The sequence below is a fragment of the Eschrichtius robustus genome, chromosome 7, assembly GCF_028021215.1.
Source record: "Eschrichtius robustus isolate mEscRob2 chromosome 7, mEscRob2.pri, whole genome shotgun sequence".
In the NCBI taxonomy this organism is placed as follows: domain Eukaryota; kingdom Metazoa; phylum Chordata; class Mammalia; order Artiodactyla; family Eschrichtiidae; genus Eschrichtius; species Eschrichtius robustus.
In genome coordinates this window covers 3,613,829-3,636,774 of record NC_090830.1, presented here as the reverse complement: position 1 = coordinate 3,636,774, position 22,946 = coordinate 3,613,829, and the positions used below count along the sequence as shown (strand labels likewise).

The window sequence follows — 22,946 nt, the reverse complement described above, 5'->3', positions numbered from 1 at the left end:
TAAGTAACATTACTTGTCATATGTTTAGTTACTTGCTTATTTTCTCAAATCACAAAACTGATTTTCTAAAGCTGAGCAGAGAAATAAAAAAGAAAAAGCACATGGCAACACAGCACAGCACAGCACAATGCTGAAGAAAATAAAGATGAGAAAATGAGTCAAGGAAGGGCAGAGAAACACTGTCAAGGTGCCGTATCTTCTTACCTGATCTTGGGACTATTTTTAAGTATTTTTAGAAAAAACAGAAGAAGTAGAAAGCAAAAATATCAGACAGGGAAAAAAGAAAAAAAAATGTTATGGTTGAATGAGTTACACATTTAATGTATTCCTTATTAAATGTTACACTCAGAATATTATACTTGGTAATAGTCTAACAGTACTTTAAAAAACATATCAGCTTTATAGATTTTTTTAATTTGCCTCTGAGCATAACATCAGTTGCCAATGTAAAAAAATGAGTTACATATAATAGCAACAAATAATAATGGTGCAATCCAAACTAGAAGTATGAAAGCCTCAGAAATGTCTTGTGGAAAATATATAAGAGACAATATACTGGTTTCAACTCCCACTGGAGGTCAGCTGCTACAATTCCCCATATACAAATGATTGAGTCATGAAATGTAGCTTTTATATATTATCTGAGTAAGAGAATCAGCTAGTTATTGGATTACAAAAGCTCTTAAATCTCTAAATAGACTTTTCCCTTGAGGTCCCTTAAGAGTCTGCAATATTTTCAGTTGTAACTTGTTATCTGTGATTACCTGAAATAAGACATGTTTTTAAAAACTTATTTTTCCCTTCTTATTAATGACACCTGCTACAATAAGATTTTAAGGCCTTTTATAAATATATATATAAAGCCAAAATTCTAATAAGTTACATGAGGCTCCAAATTCTATGAAACCAAAAAAGATTAACTCAAAGAAAAATCAATTCAGTGTCTAAACTGGCCACATCAACTGGACACTGAGAATAAACTCCCAGGTTAACTTTGAGGGAAGTACCATTTACTATTAGACAATGAAACTTTTAACAACAGATCCTTAAACTATAGGAAAATGTCCCCAGGGCGCTAGCTTAGAAGGTTTAATTATTAGCTTAAAATAACTTGACTGTCAGCAAACATGCTGTTAATCCAACCAGGGAAAAGAAGTCCCCAAATTCTGGACAAGGTTCTGTTTCTTTCAACCAGTGTCAGGCTGGAGCCAAAGTTTTCCACATACAAAAGCTGTAGCTTCAGTTTTCAGAGCTGAATTTGCTACCATTCTACCTGTGACTTTTGGCTAAGTCACTGTTTCACTCTTAACATGTCCCTTCTAAACAAACTAATGGCATACTTTTCAAAGAGATACTCAGTTGATAGACAATTCCAATAAACAATACATAATTTTTTCCCAAGAATGCTCTCTTTTAAGTCTCAATCATAAATTGTTCTTTCAGTCACAAAGAGAGAATAGTGAACAATCAACACAATATTTCTTACTTATTGGAAAAGAGGATCTTTCTTTCACTATGGAACAAAACTTAATTTTAAAACATGTGACCTAGATTGGTTCTCCCCGTTTTGCCAGTGAGCTCTTTTGCTATTATGCTTGAAGCACTACTGCCAGGTGGGGAAAAAAAGAACAAACGATTAACACATTCAATTGCATAAAATTAAGGACTGAAAACCACAAAAGAAGACAGCAGAGCATGTGTACATTTCACCAAATTCACATCCTTATCCAAAGAGCAAACTTGGGGATAATATGAAAAATGAAAATGATTTCGGTTTATGACACATCATGGTTGTTTTAAATTAACTGTGAGAAAAGAGCAACGATAAAATACCTGGCAGAACGGGCCCCCAGACTAAAGCCCATGTAGCCCTCTGCGGGCAGAGAATCATCGCCCAATTCCTTAAGGTCTTGTGGCCCAAGATACTTGTCCGTGTCGCCTGTCATTGCATCTTCACCTGTGGATGCACAAAGCAAGCCCAAATCAGAAGCTTCCCTTTTGAAAATGTGTCTGTTGGGGAGAAAACTGCTCCTCCGGTCATTGGCCCATCACCCATTTTTCTCATGTTCATTTCCCCTCATCCCCACCGCCCCCCCCCCGGATAATATTTGAAACTGCCATTAGAAGGAAAAAGTATAGGTAGTGGTTAGTTCATCATTTCAATAGTGAATTTATTGTGACCACCTAGAGGCGTGGGATAGGGAGGGTGGGAGGGAGACGCAAGAGGGAGGAGATATGGGGATATATGTATATGTATAGCTGATTCACTTTGTTATAAAGCAGAAACTAACACACCATTGTAAAGCAATTATATTCCAATAAAGATGTTTAAAAAAAAATAGTGAATTTAAGCAGCAGGAAGAGCTCCTGGCATTAGGTACCAATTTTAAACTGTTTCCGTATCTCCTTCCTCCCTGCCTCAAGCCCCAGCTGACTAGAAAGGTTGATCTATTCTGTCAGCTAGAGTCTTCCTGGCCCAACCACGATGAGGGCAGCTTGTCTGAATGGACCTGGATTGCAAAGTAAGAGGCACCTCTTCATTACAGTTCTGCAAATTATATGTGGGAAGGGAACCGACTTTATTTTAAATGTTCTTCTCACACCCAGGATTTCAATTTGGGGATATGTAAAAAACTAGCAAGTTATTTAATCTGAACTACAACTGCTCAGCTGGGGAACCTTGAAACACATCCATTTTGAACTGTTTCGAAATCTATCAAATTAACAACTCAGTCTAGCTGCCCCAGGGCTTGAACCCTGCTTGGAAAGCAGCTCTACCTTCAATAGAGATCAAATGGGGGCTTCAGCAGTTGTAAAGAAGGATGATATAAATTGCTCTTGAACCATCTATACAAAGAGTTAATTGCATAAAATACTTTTACTAGCTACGCACGTATAACATGACCTCACACGGGAATAAGCCACATTCCAGGGGTGACAGGGCAGGTTTTCCAGATGCCTTTTGCCCTCTGGGACATTTCCCATCCTTCTCAAAATGCAGCACGGGCTGTGGAAAAGTTCCTTTCACAAACAGGCAAACCCTATCTCCTTTTTATGACTCTTGTTCTACTGGATACAAGCTTCGCTGGCCAAGCAGGATTTCAAAGGAGTACATGCTATGTTTTCTCAAAGGTAAGAGATTTCACCCACTTCAGCTCTATTTTCCCGTCCTTCATTCAGCCCTGTTTATAATTTCCATTCATTTAAACTTGGGAAACCACAAGAGTTCAGCTTTTAAGCTACCAATTAAGTCTAAAAATCCAATATCAACTACCGTTTTCGCAAGTGTAAAAACCAAACAGATCAACTTTCCATAGCTACCCGGCTACCCGGTACCAAGAGATTATTTTAAGTAACTATTTACAGCTGGGTTATTTGCACATTCACTACATAGAAAACAAAAACAGCACACAACAAATACGACTTAAAGAAAGATCTTACTCTGTGGCAAAGCCATTTCCACCAGGCTGGGCTGATCAAATGTTTTCCTGATGTTTCCAGGAATCCCTGAAGCAGTGATTTAGACTCTACCTCCAAATCAGCCCAAACAAACCAATCCCTGGGTTGGATCCACTGTCTTCACCACCTCCTCCAAGTTCCTCTCAGCATCTTCGTCTCCTCGCCAGCAACTGAAGAATTACACCTCTTTTCCTGCCCATCAGTGTTCAAAGATTTTCAATATTTCAGATGAAATAAAAAACAAAAACAAAAAACCAAACCCCAAATCTGGCTACATTTCATTGAGATCAAGATCCTTTTTGATCACTCCGCAGACATCCTTTTAAAACTCCTTCTGATTGGATTAAAAACTCCTCTGGCAAGCCTCTAGCAGGACCGAATGGTGACATAAATGCAAGCCCCTGAGTTATTTGTATGTAAATATGAGGACTGCTCCAGTGTAGGCTTTCGGTAATTTGATACCGATGCCTGGTGCCTAACCGGGTAGCCGAGGCAGCCTGAAATCTAGGGAGAGCCGGCGAGCGAGCCGCTGCATTTAATTAGGAGGCGACTCTTCTCCAACCTGAAGGTACAAACGGCCAACCCAGGTAGAGAGGAAAAACAGGAGAAGAAAACAGAGAAGTGGCCCAGGCAGGGAGTGGCAGAGAGCTCCGGGCAAACTTTAACTTTGTTCTCAGCTGGGAACACCAGGAGCCTGGGTTATTTACGGTCCCTGTCAGGTGGAAGGAGGGGAAAAAAAAAGAGAGGGAGGGAGGGAGGAAGGGAGGGCGGACCTGCCCTCGGGTTGAGGTTGGGAAACTGTGGGGCAGAGGGAAGCGGCCGTGATCCTCAGAACTCTCCGAGAAGCACTGGAGAGCAAGCATATCACCGCTGCTTTTGATCCAGAGCCGCCGGAAAGGAGAAGTGAGACAAGCCGGGAAAATGGAGTGCATATTCTGTTTTAACTTCAGCACAAGCTCTTTCAACTCTTTGATACGATCAAAGTCACTAACTGGTCCTCCCTCCTGGAGGGGGTCCCTGGAGAGGGGGAGAGGCGGAGGGGCCTGGGTTGGCTGGGGAGGTCTTGGCTGCGAGGGGCTGCAGCCAGCCAAGGAGGCGCTTCTGTCACCGCGCTGTTCCACCGCTTCCCTCTCTCTGGGGCTCCTGGCCTCCCTTCCCAGCTGTTCCACCCTGTTTTTGTTGGCAGTGGAGGGAAAAAGCTAGCCGGACTTCTGCGTCCTCCATCTGGGTACACGGGAGAGGCAATTTCAATTGCTTTTTCTCAGAAGAGCTGGAGCGTCAGGCTAGAAAGGGTCAAGGGTTTTGACATTATCTTGAAGGAAGTGGTCTGCAGCACTTTTGCATATATTGCATCTATCTCTTCGACTGTTACCTAAATATACAGAAATGTGCATCTGTAGAACTGAGGAGGTGGGGTACAGATTTGTGGTTCCTGGATCAATGCATAAATAATGACTCATCTAATATTCAGACGATACGACACCTGGTGCTTTAATTTGATCCGCCCGGCGATAATCAACACCGAAAACACCCAGAAAGAGAAGGGAAGCCATTTACAATGCCTGGTACATATGGAAAAATATTCCCCCCAATAATAATATAAACATAATAAAAAGAATCATTTCCAGCTCCGTAAAGAATGGAAGGGGAAGTCATGGGTAACACGGAGAAAATGTCTGAACGTTAATCTGTTTTCCACAAGCGCACTTAAAATCCAAACTACTGGGACTTCCCTGGTGTCCAGTGGTTAAGATTCCATGCTTCCACTGCAGGGGGCACGGGTTTGATCCCTGGTTGGGGAACTAAGATCCCGCATGCCACATGGTATGGCAAAAAAAAAAAAAATCCAAACTACTTAGGAAAGCCTGATTCAATGGTGCTTGCTCATTCAAGCTTCCTAACAAGACCTGCAAAGAAAGGTTCCTTCCTCATGACTTCTTGGCCAGCATCTCTCCGGCCACTCCTACACACCCATCCTGCCCTTCAGTTACATATAATTCTTTCAGTCCCTAGAATTCCTGAAACTCTTTAGACTTTGAACCACTACATAGGGTGTACTCCCTTGATGGAATCTTTACCCCTCTTCTTCTCCTGAGTAGTTTCTCCAATCTTGGACTCTTTCTAGAACTCCTCCCATCCTCCACTCACCATCCTAAGTTCGGTGTCCCTCATGTGGGCTTCCCTTATCAGAGTGTATTGGCAGGAAAAACACCTGCTTGGTCCCTCCCATGGAAGAGTGAGATGAGAACCCCAAAACAAGAGCCCAGATTTTCCTGGACCTGCCATATTGTAAGTGCCCCATCAATATTTTTGGAATTCATGATTGCTTTTATTAAAGAGGTTGGGGGTTTTGCTTTTTTTCCCATCTACATGCCACAGCAACTTCGTATTCATTTGGCATGCCAAGCTTGATGACTGGTAAACAGTAAAATTTCAATAAAATTAAGTTTCTATTTTTTTTCTACATATCCTTCTTAGACTTCAGAAATGGTCTCTATGAAACCAAAAGAAGCCCAGAGCTGGGATGGGGATGGGAGCTGTCAATACATTTGGCCAAAGATTAAAGTAGTCTTATGACTATTAAGTAATAGTAATTAAGTAATTATGCATTTACCATTTTAGAATGATGAAAACATTTCTTACAAGGCACGGAATTTAGAGGTAAAGGCAATGGTCTTATTTTAATGCAATTTTGCATAGTAGGTGGTGCCTGGATTCAACTTCAAGCTTCATCACTTATTGATTAGGTGAACTCTGGGATACTGTTTACTTTGAGTCATAGTTTCAACCTCTACCAAACTGGGATAACAACTCTGCCTCTATCCTAAGACCTCTTGGGGGGATTAAATGAAATAATGCACAAAGAAAGGGTTTAGTCAGCACTAACTGTTAGTAGTATTCAGTAATTCACAGCTTTCTTTAGTGTTCAAACATCTGAATGCATGAACTCATACAGTTAGCATTTAAAATGCTATTATTGATACTGCTTGGGGCAAAATCCAACCATAGCACCAAGCCTCCCTGCTTTGCATGGCCTAACACAGGGCCAGGTTCATCATAGATACTCAACAAATACCTGTTGATTGAATGAATGGAGGAGCAATATTAATACAACTAACTCATTTCAATCAACAAAATATTCTATAATTATTGTATAGTATGACACACTAATATACCAAAGATTAGAAAGGAATGAGATGAACTATATTGAGTATCTTGTTAACTGCCTCTAATCCATTCTATAATCCCAAAATATTTTGATTAGTAACAGCTTCTGACCAACAGGTACAAATAATTATATTTGTAATATAACAAAAGTAATATTTCTATGAATGAACAACACTCATACAATATCAGATATATTTAGTTAAAATATATGTATTACCAGAACCCACAAATTTTCACTTACTAAACACTCGTGTGGGTTTGTGTTTCCTAGAAGCGTTTGGTGCAGTGGCATAACCGTTGTGTTGAAGATAAATCTGACTATTTTCTGGCAAAGGAGGTGTGGTAGCTAGAGTTTAAAAATGCCCTCTCTACCCCATCCAATGAACCAACTCTCCTTGTATCCATGCCTGTGTACTGCCCTTGTTTAAATCTGAACTGGCTCAATGTTTGAACACTAAAATACAGGGGAAGTGATTTTACATGACTTTGGACTTTGAGTTCAAGGATACCTTGCAGTTTCTGCCTGAGTCTCTTTGGAGTACTTGTTCCAAAGGGGAAGTCAATCCCAAGGCAAGAAATTTGACTACCATGAGGCCACCTCATGTAAAGGTGTAAAGAAAGTCAAGGTAGCCATGTGGAGAGAGATGCCAGTCAGCTCTCAGCTGTTCCAGCCATCCCGGCCGAGGTGACAGACCCTCGAACGATGACGTCACACTGAACGTCTGGCCATGTGACTCCCACCTTAGCTACCATCTGACTGCAAACTCCTGAAGGCTGTCTAGAACCCAGCTGAGGCCCTGTTAACTCACACAACCACAGGAGACGATGATAATAAATTAAACCACTGAGCTCAGAGGTAATAAGTAGTGGGAACAGAGGGGAATGAAAAATGACAAGGTCCAAAGGTAAGGCAAAATGGTCACAGACAGAGTGCCTAATGCACCCCTAATCAATTAGAGTGAGCTCTGCAGTGTGTTCTACGATTAGTGTAGACAAAGTCTGGGAGAAGCACACGGGTAAGCGCCACCAGAGGAGGCCTCACCTATATGGAAGGGACTTTACGCCTTTCAAAATTATGAGCACTGATGTTCTTACTGCTAATCCATTTCTGACAATAAAATACCAGAGGCTGGAAAATGTTCAAAGAAAAACCCAAACACCCCAAATCTACCTTGATCTCACCATTCCCCAAATAATAAAAGCTGTCCAAGAGGCATTTCACGTCAATTTCGCAGCTACCCCTGCCTCCCAGTCCTATGATGAGGAGGTTCAGAGAACAGGTTTCCTGGACTACAGTCAACCCTCCAAAGATTCATGCACTCTGTCTACCAGGAAATAATACCAAATAGAATCAGGGACAAAGGAGACAAAGAGAATATAGTAAATGGTTATCAGGACTGCGGTTGGTCACGTAGCTGTGCCTCATTCCCTTTCAGAATTCAACTCACTGGTCCCGAATCAGTACATGGGGAAATATACCTAACCCAACTTCCTTGCAATCCTTCATTATGCCCGCTAATGATTTTTCATGGTGAATAAATGAAACAGTTCTTGGCTTATTATTTAAGCGTTTTCATGCCCTAGGAGTTCTTTTCTTCTCTTTCTTTCTTTTTTTTTTTTGCATGTAATTTTCTTCTATTCTTTTCCATCTTAAGACCACTACCGAGGAATACTTCTGTTGCTTTTCCAGCGGTTGAAAGTTGCTTTCCCATCTGGCTGGAGACTAGAATCACAAAGAATATTCCTTAAGGTAACTATATCAAAGTATATTGTCAGAAACTTTGCTCAGAAGTGTTTAATCCCTCTGATGTGAAATGCAGAATCTCCCCAAGGAATGTACTTTGTAACATTATGAAGCGGAAAATAATGGTACAAAACACCTCCAAATGAAATGATAGTAGAAAATCTCCAAATTACATGGGATTTCAAAAAAAGCTAGATTAAATAGAATAAAGAGGAACACAGTCTCTATGCTCTAGTGATTGATGAGTTGATTACTTCATAGAACTCAGTAAATAGTCTTACTGAGAAGCAATTAATGATCAGAATTGAGAAGACAAATTTACTGTGCTTGTTCTGAAAAAAGTTTTTTTGATCATCACATAGCAAAGAGAGGAAATGTAAGCTACTGGGAAAATAAATCCTTTAGCCATTTCTAGTCTACGTTATAGAATAGTAGAATGAGATCACATCATTATAATCAACAACTATATTTATTGAGCATTTACTATGTTCTAGGCACTGTTTGGTGCTTTATAAGTATTATCTCATGTAATTCTCACAACAACCTTATAGAATAGAATTGTTATCTCCATTTCGAGATAAAGAAAACCCAGTTCACAGTGGTAGAATAAATACCTAAGATTACTTAGAACATGGGGAAAATTGGATTCAAAATTAGTTGGTTTGACTACAGAGCCCTACTGCCAAACTCTATGCTATTGAACAAATACAACAAGAAATCAGTAAGCAAAATATCAGCTCCATGAAGGCAGGGGTTTTTGTCTTTTCGTTCCATATCCAGTGCCCAGAACAATGCCTGGCACATATTAGGTGCTCAATAAATGTGTGAGATGAAAGGTCAGTGACTGCTGTTGGAGAAAGGAACTCTATTACTGGAGCAAGAAGGAGGGAGACTTACTTTTCACCGTAAACTCTTGTACCTTGGGAATTTTATACCATGTGCGTCTATCACCTATTCAAAAAATGAATAAAATTAACAAAACAAAACAAAATACAGGGACTGCAGATAAGTCATCTGTGTGTTCCATACACCCTAAAAGGTATTTTGACAAATGTCAGTCTGCCAGGTAGACATTAAGATGTGTATGTGCACCAGCAAGTATCCGGCAAAGAGGAAACGATACGTACGATATTTGACCTTACTTGCCTCTTTAAGACATGGAAGAGAAGAAATGACACGAAACAAGGCAGGAAGAAGGGAGTGCACAATATTAATGTGGTACTTCTGGTAGCTTCCCAGGGTTCTAAAGCCGTGGTTCTCAACCTGGAGGATGCAATAGAATCACCTGAAAACTCGCATTTCTGACAAGTTCCCAAGTGAATCCGATGCTGCTGGTCCAGGGACCACACTTTGAGAACCACTGGTCTAAAGGATCCTTACAAATGACAGTGATCTAATGGCAGCACTGATTCTATAGAATTCAGTGTCTGTTTTCCTAGTGGCTATTAGGAGCATAATTAAAATATCAGCTCAGCAAGTGAATTCAAGGAATGAGTGCAGTGTTCCTCAAATTTCAAGGGATGTATTTTATCAGCTGGGGACCTTGTGAAAATGCAGATGCTGATTCCGTAGGTCTAGGGTAGGCCCTGAGATTCTGCATGGATAACAAGCCCCCAGGTGACTTGCTCCACTGTCTAACCACTTTGAGTGGTTAGACAGTGGAGCGCTGGGCTAGGACCTATGTTAGGAGCAAAGCCAACTGCTGCCTTTGAGGCATTTAGCCTCTAGTAAAGAAGCTGACACCAGGACACAAACCATGATACTCCTGCTGGTTCCTACTGAGATCATGCTTTGTACGTGCTACACGCTGTGCTTGCTAACTGAGCACTTTACATGCACGTTTCACTTAATCTGCAACCCTGTGAAGCAGGTACTGTTATTTCCAGTTTACAGATGAAGAAACAGATTCAGAGTTATTTTTCAAAACTCACACATCTCGTTAGCGGAGGAGCCTGGATTAGAACCCACGCAGTCGGGTTGCCAGGCGCTTCCCCACCTTGCCACCAGGACAGAAAGTGTGTGTGAGAAGTTACAAAGTATTACAAGAGCACAAAGGAAGAGGGCAGCACGTGGGACTGCAGATCTGGCAGATGCTGAATGGAGAGTGTGTGAGTACAGGCAGGGAGAGAGGGGTGGAAACGGGAAGTTGGCCATCCCAGGCCACAGGATGCAGCCCGGAGGGACAGAACGGGAATGCTGGAGACCAGCGAGCAGCCGGCTTTACTAAAGTTACAGGCAACTGACCTGTAGGAAATGGGCTGGTTGGGTTAGATTTTTAGGGCCCTTGAAATTGGATTATAGACTAACAATTGCCATCCTGAGTGACAAGCAACATAAACCCATTAATGGGTGACAATGCAATGACTTTGTCGACCCACATTGTTTCTGTTTTTGTTTAAACTGAAGACTGAAACTCTCAAAGCTCTCTCTCTTCCTCTTGTGCTGTCCTGGCCTAATTCTAATCCTAGAGCAGGAAACAGGATACATAGATAGTCGTATCCATCTGATTAAGAAAAAAGAAGGACTGCCATTTTTTGAGCATCTACTGTACGCTGGTCACTGTTCTAAGTGCTTTATGTGTATATTATTTCTTTTCATCATCTCAGCAACTCCATGGTTTTATTAACCCTTTTAGAGACAAATAAAGGCAAATGAGACTCAGCCTATTTTATTTTTTGGAAGATTCAAATAAGGAACATAAAAATCCAGATAATTTTGAAGAGAAAATCTTTTCCATAAATTCAAAACTTTATAATAAGATGTCTAGCTCCCCTAATGTTTAGACAGTAAGTTTTCATCATGAAGAATCCAAATGACTCTATTTGCTCATGTCTTTTCCCTCAATCTTCCGATATTTGCATTGTCAGAAGAGCACGGAAGCAAGAGTAGGAGGGAAGAGGCATATGGTAGTATGAGGACGCTCATCCACTCAAACTTTAGTTCTTTTTTTTCTTTCTTTTGGTTGCACCGCGTGGCTTGTGGGATCTTAGTTCCCAGACCAGGGATCGAACCCATGCCCCCTGCAGTGGAAGCACGGAGTCTTAACCACTGGACAGCCAGGGAATTCCCAAACTTCAGCTCTAAAAGTCTAATTCTAACCTAGAGTCACACAATAAATAAGGGGAAAGTTACTTAGATTCCAGATGCTCATGCATTTCACTTTTCGTTTTGCAGTTGGCAAGGACTCCTGTGCACATTCTGAGAGGCTGAAAAAAGGAAGGAGATGTTGTGTCGACAGTGGAGGGGCTGTGCCACCCACTTCCCGAGGTCCCCATGTGTGGCACAGGCACTTCTGGGTCAGGCTGGAGGACCAGTGGATGCTTGGGACTCCATTATCTTCCGGGATGGAAGGAGGCTCAGGGCGAGGCTGCCCAAGCCCAAGGTAGAGAATGCAGTGAGCTCTCTCTCCTGCCCCCTCCCCTCCCCAGCTGCCTCCTCCGTCAGGAAGGAGCAGATGCTGGGTCCTTCGCTTCAACCCTTTGTTTTCCAGCATCTCCTGGCAGCAGTGGTTGTCCTTTTAAAACAGAAAGTAAGTTCTGGAATATACTGTTGTCTTGCTTTCCTTCTCAAAACATGTGAGAGCAATGGGGTAAGTTGAGACAATGGTTAGATGAGCAATGGGTGACATAGGTGTTCTTAAGAAGTGCGTGTCGGGCTTCCCTGGTAGCGCAGTGGTTCAGAATCCACCTGCTGATGCAGGGGACACGGGTTCAAGCCCTGGTCCGGGAAGATCCCACATGCCGCGGAGGAATGAAGCCCGTGCACCACAACTACTGAGTCTGCACGCCACAACTACTGAGCCCATGGGCACAACTACTGGAGCCTGGGCTCTGCAACAAGAGAGGCCACCACAATGAGAAGCCCGCACACCACAACAAAGAGTAGTCCCCACTCGCTGCAACTAGAGAGAGCTCATGCGCAGCAATGAAGACCCAAAATGCACCCCCCAAAAAAAAAGAAGTGCGTGTCATTTTAAGGGATTCGTGTATCTCTCACCGGAGGGCCACCCACTGTCTTCTTTCTTTATTTCCCTAACTCCAGGTGCCAGTAAGATCCTGGCTTCATAGGTGGTCAAAAAGGAATCAGGCTTAAATGGCAAAGTTTTCACATCTCTTAAGCAACGACAAGAACAAGTAGCCGTTATCCCACAGAACAAATCACTCTTTTCTGCTCAGGATGATTTTTTTTTTTTTTTAAGAGTACTAAGTCAATTTGACTCTTTCCTCTTAAACATTATTCTGTTCTTTGTGGCTAGATGTATCTCTTTTTAAAAACTGTATAGCAGTTTACTATTCCTTAATCCAGGCTAGATATAGTTTCTAAAGTAAGCACGCATGACTCAGTGTTGGAACCTTTCCAGATGTAGCAATGAAAAACATCCCCTGTGATCTTGGTTGGGTTAATAAACAAACCCATCCCAGAAAGGAAAAAGAATTCTGTGTCTTTCCTGTGAAGAGCTAGAAAAAGACAATGTTGGGACAGACACTGTAATTTTTTCCCATTTTTGTCAGTACTCCTTAACCCTAATCCAGAAATTACCCTCAGTCACCTAAGTAAGATTAGATGTTATACTGACTTGGTGAAACAGACACCGAAGAAGAGAGACAGAATGCAGGTGGAAAGGTTACTTGCACTGTTCTCATTACCTAAAACCTATGTCCCTTTTAAAGAAGACTAGAAAATGAATAAATTACTAGCCACAAACTAGCCCTGTGAAATCAGGCACTAAAATGGTTCTTATGTACAGAGAAATTAGGTTGCTAAATTCAAAGTGGCCGTGTCATGCCCTTTGGTTCCTTCTGTTCAGTCTTTCTTAGCTATTCGTCTAGACTCAACCCCACATCCAGAGCTCACTGGTCTTGGCCCTTCATTACTTGGGTGTATAAGGACCGTGTGTGCAAAACAGGAAGACGCTCACTGCCCCCCAGGTATAAAGCAGTGCCAGCATCATGTGCATGTTGTACGCAAGGATCTGGCCTCTTCCTTCTCTTACACCCAAAGTGCTTTTTTTTTTTTAAATTTTTATTTATTTTGGGGGGCTGCATTGGGTCTTTGTTGCTGTGCGCGGGCTTTCTCTAGTTGCGGCGAGCGGGGGCTACTCTTCATTGTGGTGCACAGGCTTCTCATTGTGGTGGCTTCTCTTGTCACAGAGCACGGGCTCTAGGCACGTGGGCTTCAGTAGTTGTGGCTGGCGGGCTCTAGAGTGCAGGCTCAGTAGTTGCGGTGCACGGGCTTAGTTGCTCCGTGGCATGTGGGATCTTCCCACACCAGGGCTCGAACCCGCGTCCCCTGCACTGGCAGGCAGATTCTTAACCACTGCGCCACCAGGGAAGCCCCACCCAAACTGCTTTTCACCATGCAGGGCAACAAGCACCTGTTACTGGTTTGTCTTCTGTCTCCTACCTCCACCCACAGGGTGTGCACATACAAGGTAAAGACAGGTCAGGCCTGCTGTCAATTCTCATCCTCAGTGTGATTGTGGCCCAGGTGCTCGGACCACCCCTTCCCACGTGTTAACATCTTCCCCTGGTTCTCTAACCCCTCCTGTTCCAGACCCTCTGCCCACCATCCTGCCTTCCCCCGGCCAATCATTTTCGGTGCTGATGTTCCGTGGTGTCACCCTCCACTCTCTTCTTTCCCTGTAGTAAGAATGCCAGTGTCGGGGGCGGGGGTACGGGTGGCCAGGTGAGATCCCACTTCCCCATGAAGCAGGTCAGACGTTCTGGGTAGATGGGCAGGGACTAAAAGAATTGGGGGTGGGGGGGGAATCTTATTCAAAATTACAACTTGTTGGGCTTCCATGGTGGCACAGTGGTTGAGAATCCGCCTGCCGATGCAGGGGACACGGGTTCGAGCCCTGGTCCGGGAAGATCCCACATGCCGTGGAGCAACGAAGCCCGTGCACCACAACAACTGAGCCCGTGTGTCACAACTACGGAAGCCCACGTGTCTCAGAGCCCGTGCTCCACAACAAGAGAAGCCACCGCAATGAGAAGCCCGCACGCCGCAACTAGAGAAAAGCCCACGCGCAGCAACGAAGACCCAATGCAGCCAAAAATAAATAAATAAATAAATTTATTAAAAAAACAAAATTACAACCTGTTTTGGGCAAATTAAGAAACCACCTATTGACCTTGGTCAATAAACATGCTGATTCCCTGACAGCTCTTCAACAGTTCCTGTTCCCATTCGTGCCACAGGCTGCTCCAGCTGCTCATCTGTCACAGCTTCTTGAGGGAAAAACATACACTACATGAGACCTACTTATTCTGGGTCTGAATCCACGAGGTCCTGGACGTGGTAGTTGCTGAGGTCAGCAGGGATTCCCAAATGGCCTGTGCTCATCTGACTGGACCTTCCCAGGCAAGTTTCTCCCAGGGCGTCCTCTGGAACTCACTCTTCTGGTTTCTCTCTCCATTGTTCACCACTCTCTCTCCATATCCTCTGGCACTCCTCTTCCTCTTATTGTCAGTGTGCCTGGAGTTTTCCCTTCCACCCCATGCCCTGCCAGAGGGTCCTCTCCAAGGCCAGTGCCCGGCTCCCCTGTCTCATGCCGAGCTCTTCCGTGGGGTCTTCTGCTTCCTGTCTCTGATGCTTTGACCTTGAACTTGGAACACTTCTTTCCAGTCCCCACCCTTCTCCCCACCCCCCCAAACTTCTGCTTGTCCACATTCTGTCTATTCCGTAAAATTCAGCCTTCTTGAGGCTGTCACTCACCTCCCCTTCTTGTGAATTTCCTTGTCACTTTCATGTGTTCTCTTACAGCATCTCATTGAAAGTCAAAAAAACTAAATTCAAATTCCAGTTTCCTTGGCTTGTGAACCTGAACAAATATCTTAAACTCTTTGAGCCTTGGATTCCTTAGTAAAAATGAGGATTAATAAAACTTTAAATTAGGACTTTGAATTAGGACTAAATGTAAACTAGGAGTAATGATAGTACCAAAAATGCTCTCAACTACTTTGGGAAAATTAAGCAAGATAAGGTGCCTTGTAACTAACGTTCACTGAGATGTCTGGGCTAAACTTTATACATTAACTCATTTAAAACTTACAATAATCTGATCGCTGTGCGGCTCTTATCTAAATTACCAGGCACCATGGAGGTTAGGGGTTAGAGACAGGGATTTGAGTATCAGCCCCTGCACTGACTTGCGTGACCTTGACCAAGGTCGTTAACCTTGCTGGAACTGATTTTCCACATCTGTAAAATGGGAATACCAATGGCTCTAACTTAGAGGGTCACTGTGAGAGTTAAAGGACATAATGCATGAAATATATGGAGCTTAATGCCTAGCACATAGAAAGGGCTCAATACATGGTAAGCCCCTTGGTTTGTGATGTTGAGAGGGTTCATCTATATGGAATCCTGGGGGGAGGGGGATAGAGACCCAGGTAAATGTGTGGATGCACTCCCCACCCCCACATGAGGACTTCTATGTCTATGTCCTAAGTGCTATGACAGTGATAAACACAGCTCTGCTCCCAGGGAGCTAAAAGCCTACTTTGAAAGAAAATAAAATTAATCAAAATGTGTCAAACTGTGGTCTGGGCAAAATCCAGTCTCCTGCCTATTTTTGTAAATTAAGTTTTATTGCCCCCCCAGTCATGCCCATTTGTTTAGTTAGATATTGTCTCTGGCTGCTTTTGGCTACAAAGGCAGAGTTGAGTAGCTGGGACACAGACCACGTGGCCTGAAAATTTGAAAATATTAACCGTTGGCCCTTTACAGAAAAAGTTTGCAGCCTTCTGAAATTAATGACTAATATATTGAGATGAGTATTAGGAAGAAATCAAAAAGTGTGATTGAGAGAATGGAAAAGAGGTGACCAGGGGCCACATCACAAAGGACTCACTGACCACGGAAGGGCCCTGAGTTTTTTTACTCTAAGTGCATCATAAAGCCTTGGGAAGTTTTTATTTTAGCTTTGTCTCTGTACTCTTTTGGGGGTTGTATGTGTATTATTTAGCGGGGGGGGGGGGCTACTTTTATCATTAAATACAGCAACCCCACAGATGAGTACGTAACATGTAAACATATATTTTAACAGATTGGTGTAAAATAAATACCACAGAGGTTAAGAACTAGGACATCAGCACCTCAGAAGCCGCCTCTCACATTCCTATCCCCATCACACCTCCTCCTCCCTCCTCATGGTAATCGCTTCCTTTATGATATTATTTTCCTGTTTTTTTAAAAAAATAGCCTCCCTATCTAATTTTATAATCCTACTTTAGCCCTACCTGGTTTGGATGAATTCTGTTGTCTTTGCATAACCTACAACCCAACAACTACCATCCTAGGTCTATACCCTGTGGAAATGTACACATATGTATGTGTACCAGGAAACATACATAAGGTTTGCAGCAGCTCCACACTGGAAACAACCCACATTTCCATCAACATTAGAATGGACAACTTGGGGGCTTCCCTGGTGGCGCAGTGGTTGAGAGTCTGCCTGCCAATGCAGGGGACACGGGTTCGAGCCCTGGTCTGGGAGGATCCCACATGCCGCGGAGCAACTGGGCCCGTGAGCCACAATTACTGAGCCTGCGCGTCTGGAGCCTGTGGTCCGCAACAAGAGAGGCCGCGATGGTGAGAGGCCCGCGCTTGCCACAACTAGAGAAAGCCCTCGCACAGAAACGAAGACCCAACACAGCCATAAATAAATAAATAAAAATCATAAAACGAGAGAGTTGACCTTAAAAAAAAAAAGTTACATCCAACTTTGACATTCTATAAAAAAAAAAAAAAAAAAGAATGGACAACTTAATTATGATACAGGCATATGGAATATTATATAGAAATGAAAATGGATGAGCTACAATTATATGCAACAACTTGATGAATCTTGAAAACGTAGCTGTGAGCCTCGGAGGGTTTGAAACTGGGGAATGGACTAACATGATCCGATTTCCATTTTTAGAAGATTGCTAAGAATGCTGTGCAGAAGGCTGAGTCTGTGGGGGAAGCGTAGACATGGAGACACGTAGAGGCCCCTGCCGTGTTCCACGGGTGGAATGTCGGCGGGGAGGATTAGGGTGGTGGCAGTGGGAAGCGGAGGGAGGTGGGATGTATTCTGGAAGCAGAATCGATATGACTTGCTGATGGACTGGATAAGGGAGAATGTGAAGAACCACGTATTTTGGCTTGGGTGATGGAGCCATTTACTGGGATGGAGAAGGGTGGGAAGAGACACTGTTTTGGGGGGTACGTTTAGGGCAGGGTGAGATATCTGGGAGACTCTAAATGGAAAGTACGTGGCTGGGTAAGTGGACAGTGTGGATGAGGGTCACTAAATAATTCCAATTAAGACAGGATGGACTTTGTTTTAGAATAAAGGCCTCTGTCTCAGCCCGCAGGTCTTTTTCTTTAGCTGGAAATTCTTTTAAATTCACGAACTAGTCTTTGAGATGCAGACGCCCCTTGGGAGAGTCATTAGAAAGCTGTTTATCGAGTCAATACGTAGCCTAGGGCTGTCTCAGTGAGAAGGGGTATAATGGCAGGAAAAGGGAGCAAGGCAAGCAAATTTTCTCCATCTTGCCTGTTCTCAGAAACCTGTAAAACTATCCTTTCCTTTCAGTCTCCCTCCTCTTGGATGCAGCTGTGCAAACACATATTGGAGAGCTGCTGTGTGCAAGGCCCTGTACTAGGCTCTGGGGTACACCAGAGACTAAGATTAGGTCTCTGCGTCTGGTATTTCATTTTGACTTTATGCCGAGAGTAGCATGCAACTATGTAATGTCTGTTTGAAAGGTCAATTGTAAGCAGAGAGATATCAGGCAAAAGGCTGGCTGGATGTTAGGATTGAACAGGTATTTGTAAAATGATAAAATTTCAGGTGAAGGACAATTTCTGCATAACAGTCACCACTCCCTTGGAGGACCTGGAGGCAAGCTAATCTCCAAGGCTTCTTTCCAGATCCGTAAAGCTAAAAACATAATAGTCTGATTTATTTATTACGATGAGTAGGAGATCAGGATAGTCCAAAGCATTCGGTGAGAAGAGGTCCTATAGGACATTTCCCCCAATAAAAGAAAATTCATTCTTGGGTTCTATATGTAAGAACACAGGTCACGTTCAAGTAGCTATGAAAGAGATGACCTAATTCCACAGACTTTCACATCTGTCTTCTTGTCCCACTCTGCCACTAACCTGGTTGGGTAAGTCACTCAACATTTATTTGGGCTTTACTTTCTCATCAGTATAATGGAGAGCTTGGACTACAGGTTACTAACCTGCCCTTTGAGTTCTCTGAAATCTGTGGATTTCACTTTGCTGGGGCTTCCATTAGGCACTGATTTGGGTACAAAGCTGAGGTGAGCTTGACTCTCTCATGATATCTGATGGAACGTTAGTGATTTATTATATCTCAAACCTATATCTACTGACAATTATTTTTATTTTTTTAGAATTTTTAAAATAAGTTTTTATAAATAATGTATCCAAAGATTTTGACCCACTACATAAAGTAAGAATCGCACTCTTTAAGAAAATATACAGATTTTGATTAAGAATTTAAATTCTGAGAGGCTCAAGCCTGATGTCAAACCTTTCGATTTCTACTGCTTCAATTCCAAAGGACCAATGGATAGCAATTTTAGTACACATAATTAGTTTTTTCCTGGGTCAGACAGCTTTATTCTGCTTCATTAACCCCTTCTGTGCTCCTTGATGGATATTGGAATCTGGTTTCCAGATTTTTGGATTTCCTTTAATAGGAAACTTCACAATCTGGTAGATTGTGGTATACCTAACTGACAGTTATATCTAAGTGTACTTAGACTCTTACTTTTTTCTTTTAATATTTAGTGTCTACATTTGATCCTGAAAGAGCTTCTATAGTCCTATCAGAATCGTAAGAAGCTAAGAATTAAATAATTCTTCCCAGCAAGGGTTGTGTCACCCAGTTATTTCGCAAACCTGTTCAGTGGAGTCCTATTTCACAGAGCTGCCTTTTGGGTTTTTACTTTCCATGGCTTAATTCCAGTTCTCATTATGTCCCATCTATAGTTCTTTAAATCTATTACTATAACCCAACCCACTAGAATCCTGCAAGCTAAAATAACAGTATTATACATTTTTTTTAATTGACAAAATACATTTTATAGGAATTTACAATGTAAAATCATCGTTGAACCAAAGCCAATGGTGAAGTCTCCTGGGAGGGAGACTCAAATTAGAAGACAACTCGAATCTTAATCTCAATTTTCTTCTCTTTTTCCTTTTTTCCTTCCTCCCTCTCTCCCTCCTTTCTCTCTCCCTTCTCCTTCTTCCCTCCCTCCCTCCCCCTGCTCTCTCCCAATTTCATTTTTTCTTTCTTTTTAGTTACAAACTGAATTGCAATACATAAGACTCTAAGTGGTACTAGAATCAACAATAATTTTGCATGTATATTAATTTTATATGCGTGTCACGTATTTTCTGGGAAAGAAGAAAGTAGAGCATTAAGGTATTTGTGAATCAGTCTGGCCCTCTGAGGAGCTCTGTTTACCCCTTACCTGTAGAACATGCAGGCTTATCACCTGCTTAAAATTGTCTCTGTAGCTCTGCTGTGCTGACACTTCAACCTCTGTTCTACTCTGTAACTTGGCTCCATTGTTCCCTTAGGCCATTAATTGATAACATTTTTAGCCTTATTTTTCTGAAAATTTTTTTTGAGAAATTAAGTGTTTTTTTACCTATACTAATTTCTCATAGTGGATCAAAGAGAGAAGAGAAGGAGAAAGCAAAGATAAAAGAAAAGAGAAAGGAGGAGGAAAAGAGACTACCTTTGGCACTCTTCTCCTAATATTCCACTCAACTTTTATAATTTAGGATTAAAATTACATTTTCCCATGTTACAAACTGATTCTTCTTTTGTTAAGAAAAACCGGCAGCATATATTGCTTATTATTTTTATTTGCTTCTAAAAGCTGCTGATATTCTTAGCACCTGGGATACCTCAAGAACTTACTAGCTCTTATGTAGGGAGATTCACAACATGCTGCGGTTTCACAGAAATAGACATTTGCCTCCGTCCATAAGGGCTTAATGAAACAGGCAGCACCAAATCAGCCTACAGTGGCAAAGCCCTGGCAAGACTAAAGTTGTAGGGATCCTTTTAGAATTTAACTTTCAAAATGATTTGTTGTGGGATTTGGAGTAGAATAGAAATGCTAGTTCATGCAGCAGAGAATGATACAAATATGTGATAAAGGGCTACTGTGGCTTACCAGACCTCATGAAAGCAAAACTTAGGGACATTAGCCGATAGTAATATTAATAGGAGTCAATTAGGTATATATTATAACCTTGGAAATATCTTCATCTTCAATCATAGATTTTTGGTATTTATCATCTATGGACAAAGCAATAGCCCTGTACACTCTGCTTTGATCAGACTATACCTCGAACGTGGTGTTCGGTTCTGGCCACCTCAGTTTGAGATGGATACAGACACAATGAAATGTACATAGGAGATTGACCATGATGGTACGGGAACAGGGGAAGGAAGTGCCAATAGTATGCCCAGAGGAAGAAACACTGAGAAGAAATACGAAAAGCATTTTTAAATATCAGAAGGATTGTTCCGTGAATGAGGCAGCTTTTGTTGTAAATAGTGCCAAAGAGATCAGTTTGAATCACTGAGTTAAGGCCTGAATCAGTGACAATGATGCTTCCTAAAATGAAGAATATTTAAAGTCAGAGTTGTTCACATGGAATAGGCAGTCTGGGAATTAGGGAATTCCCATCATGGACGCATTTGGGCATAGGATCTCGTAACAGAGGTAATTCCAGCACTGGGTGACGGTTGTTCAGGCTGAGTGACCTTTAACCAACTCCCTTTCAACATTAACTGCTACAACATTATGAAGTCAAGAGCCATTTTATTCCAACAGCCCCTGGACACATCCATAAAGCAAGGGCTGAGTTTAAAGAAAGATGGATAAAATGAGAATGAAAATTTGCTTATTCATTTCAAATTCCCAAGCTGAGATCAATCTAAAGGAAATGATTGTCATTTCTAGTTAAACAGCTAAATGAGATATCTTCAAATGAAGAGATTCAAATTGTCTTCTTTTTGGAAATTAGTTATCCACATGTATAAGGTTGTTACATAGTCCATTCAAACTTGGCCTCTCATCAATGCAGCTATTTGGGGATATCTTGTTAGAAACTAGCAAATTTTTAGGTCTGTGACTGTCACATTATATCTCATAATAATTTCATTTGACACCATATTTTGTGAGTGTATGCATCTTTGTGAGAACATCACTTTCCTTTTATCTTCTGCACAGGTGAAATTACTCTGAAAATGTTGCATAAGAAAGCAGCGAAATATAATATGACAGTAAGGCATATTACTCGTAGAGTCCTAACGATGATGCAAATATTATCCACTGGGGGATAAACAGAGGTAAACATATAGTTGATGGTTTACAGAAAAAGAAAGAAAAATGATGAGTAGAAGCCTTTAATATTTATCAAAACATTTACAAACAATGAGACAGGTACTTTCAGGTCCCTAAATGACCATCAAGACATTAGCTCTCCTAGGCGGGCAATCCCTGGCTACAACGCACTTACACTTGGCAGTCATTGCAACTGAAAAAGCTAAAGTGACTTTGGATCAGGTAGGCTTTCCCACTATTTAGGTTTCCAATGAAATCTGGACAAATCAAAGAAGGAACCAGTAATTACAATACAGACAACCCAGAGGCAGAGAAAGACTAGCTGCACGAAGACTGATCCAAGAGAAAAATACAACAAGAGAGATGGAGAATGGAGAAGCAATCAGAACACTGTTTGGGAGAGTCAAATGATGCAGAAAGAAACATAAATATAATATAAATTCTACTCTAAGTAAACATTTCATTATTTCAGTAAAAAGGCCAAAATTTGCCATCTTTATCATATTTTACTGTAAAAATGCTAGTTTTCCAATGAACAATGAGGATGTCATTCATTAATATAACTACATAACATGACCTGGTCATACGCACTGATTTTTAAGTAAGGCAGAAAACTAGTAGTTTCTTTTAAGCACATGAAGAATAGTTACAATCATCTATAATTTGTCTCTTTCATGAAATCAATATTGAAAACTTACATTTTGAAAGCAGTTTTGTTCGGGTTGAGTTTTCATTATGAGTTCAAGTTCAAAAGTAGCTTTCACTGCAAAGCTCAGAGTACATCTTAGAATGGGCATTTGATCCCTTCCCTTATAAACCCTCTCTCATTAAAAAAAATATTTTAGATATGAACATTAATCAGATTTTACTTTCTAGATTTTCAAATGTAAACAATAAAAACAATTTTTTCTGCTTAATAGAAACAAATAGTAAGAAAGTAATCCAGATAGTTAGTAACACTTGCATTTTCAAATTGAAAAATGCGTTCAAGGAGAGGGGATTCAAAGAGACTAAAAGAAGACAGTCAGTGATACCAAATACATGTTGTTTAAATGATACATTAATTAATAATTGCAAGATAAAATGAAAAGTTAGTAACTCAAGGAAGGGTTACATTTCAAAGATAAGAAATGGAAGATAAAGCTGGTAGTTAAATTTTATCACAATAAAAATTCGCAAAT

At 41.6% G+C, this 22,946-nt stretch overlaps 1 protein-coding gene across 4 annotated transcripts in view; it reads right to left on the bottom strand.

The window, feature by feature from the left end:
• Window positions 1-22,946, bottom strand: part of ANK3 (ankyrin 3) — a 686,366-nt gene that overhangs the window by 107,002 nt on the left and 556,418 nt on the right. For 2 of the 4 annotated variants that reach the window (XM_068547494.1, XM_068547492.1), the window contains one exon: window positions 1,834-1,957. In XM_068547494.1, coding sequence (XP_068403595.1) covers window positions 1,834-1,957 — 124 coding nt within the window. Of the gene's footprint in view, window positions 1-1,833; window positions 1,958-3,441; window positions 3,651-9,268; window positions 9,323-22,946 lie in introns of those variants that run through there. The other 2 variants (XM_068547493.1, XM_068547495.1) reach the window with 2 other exon arrangements.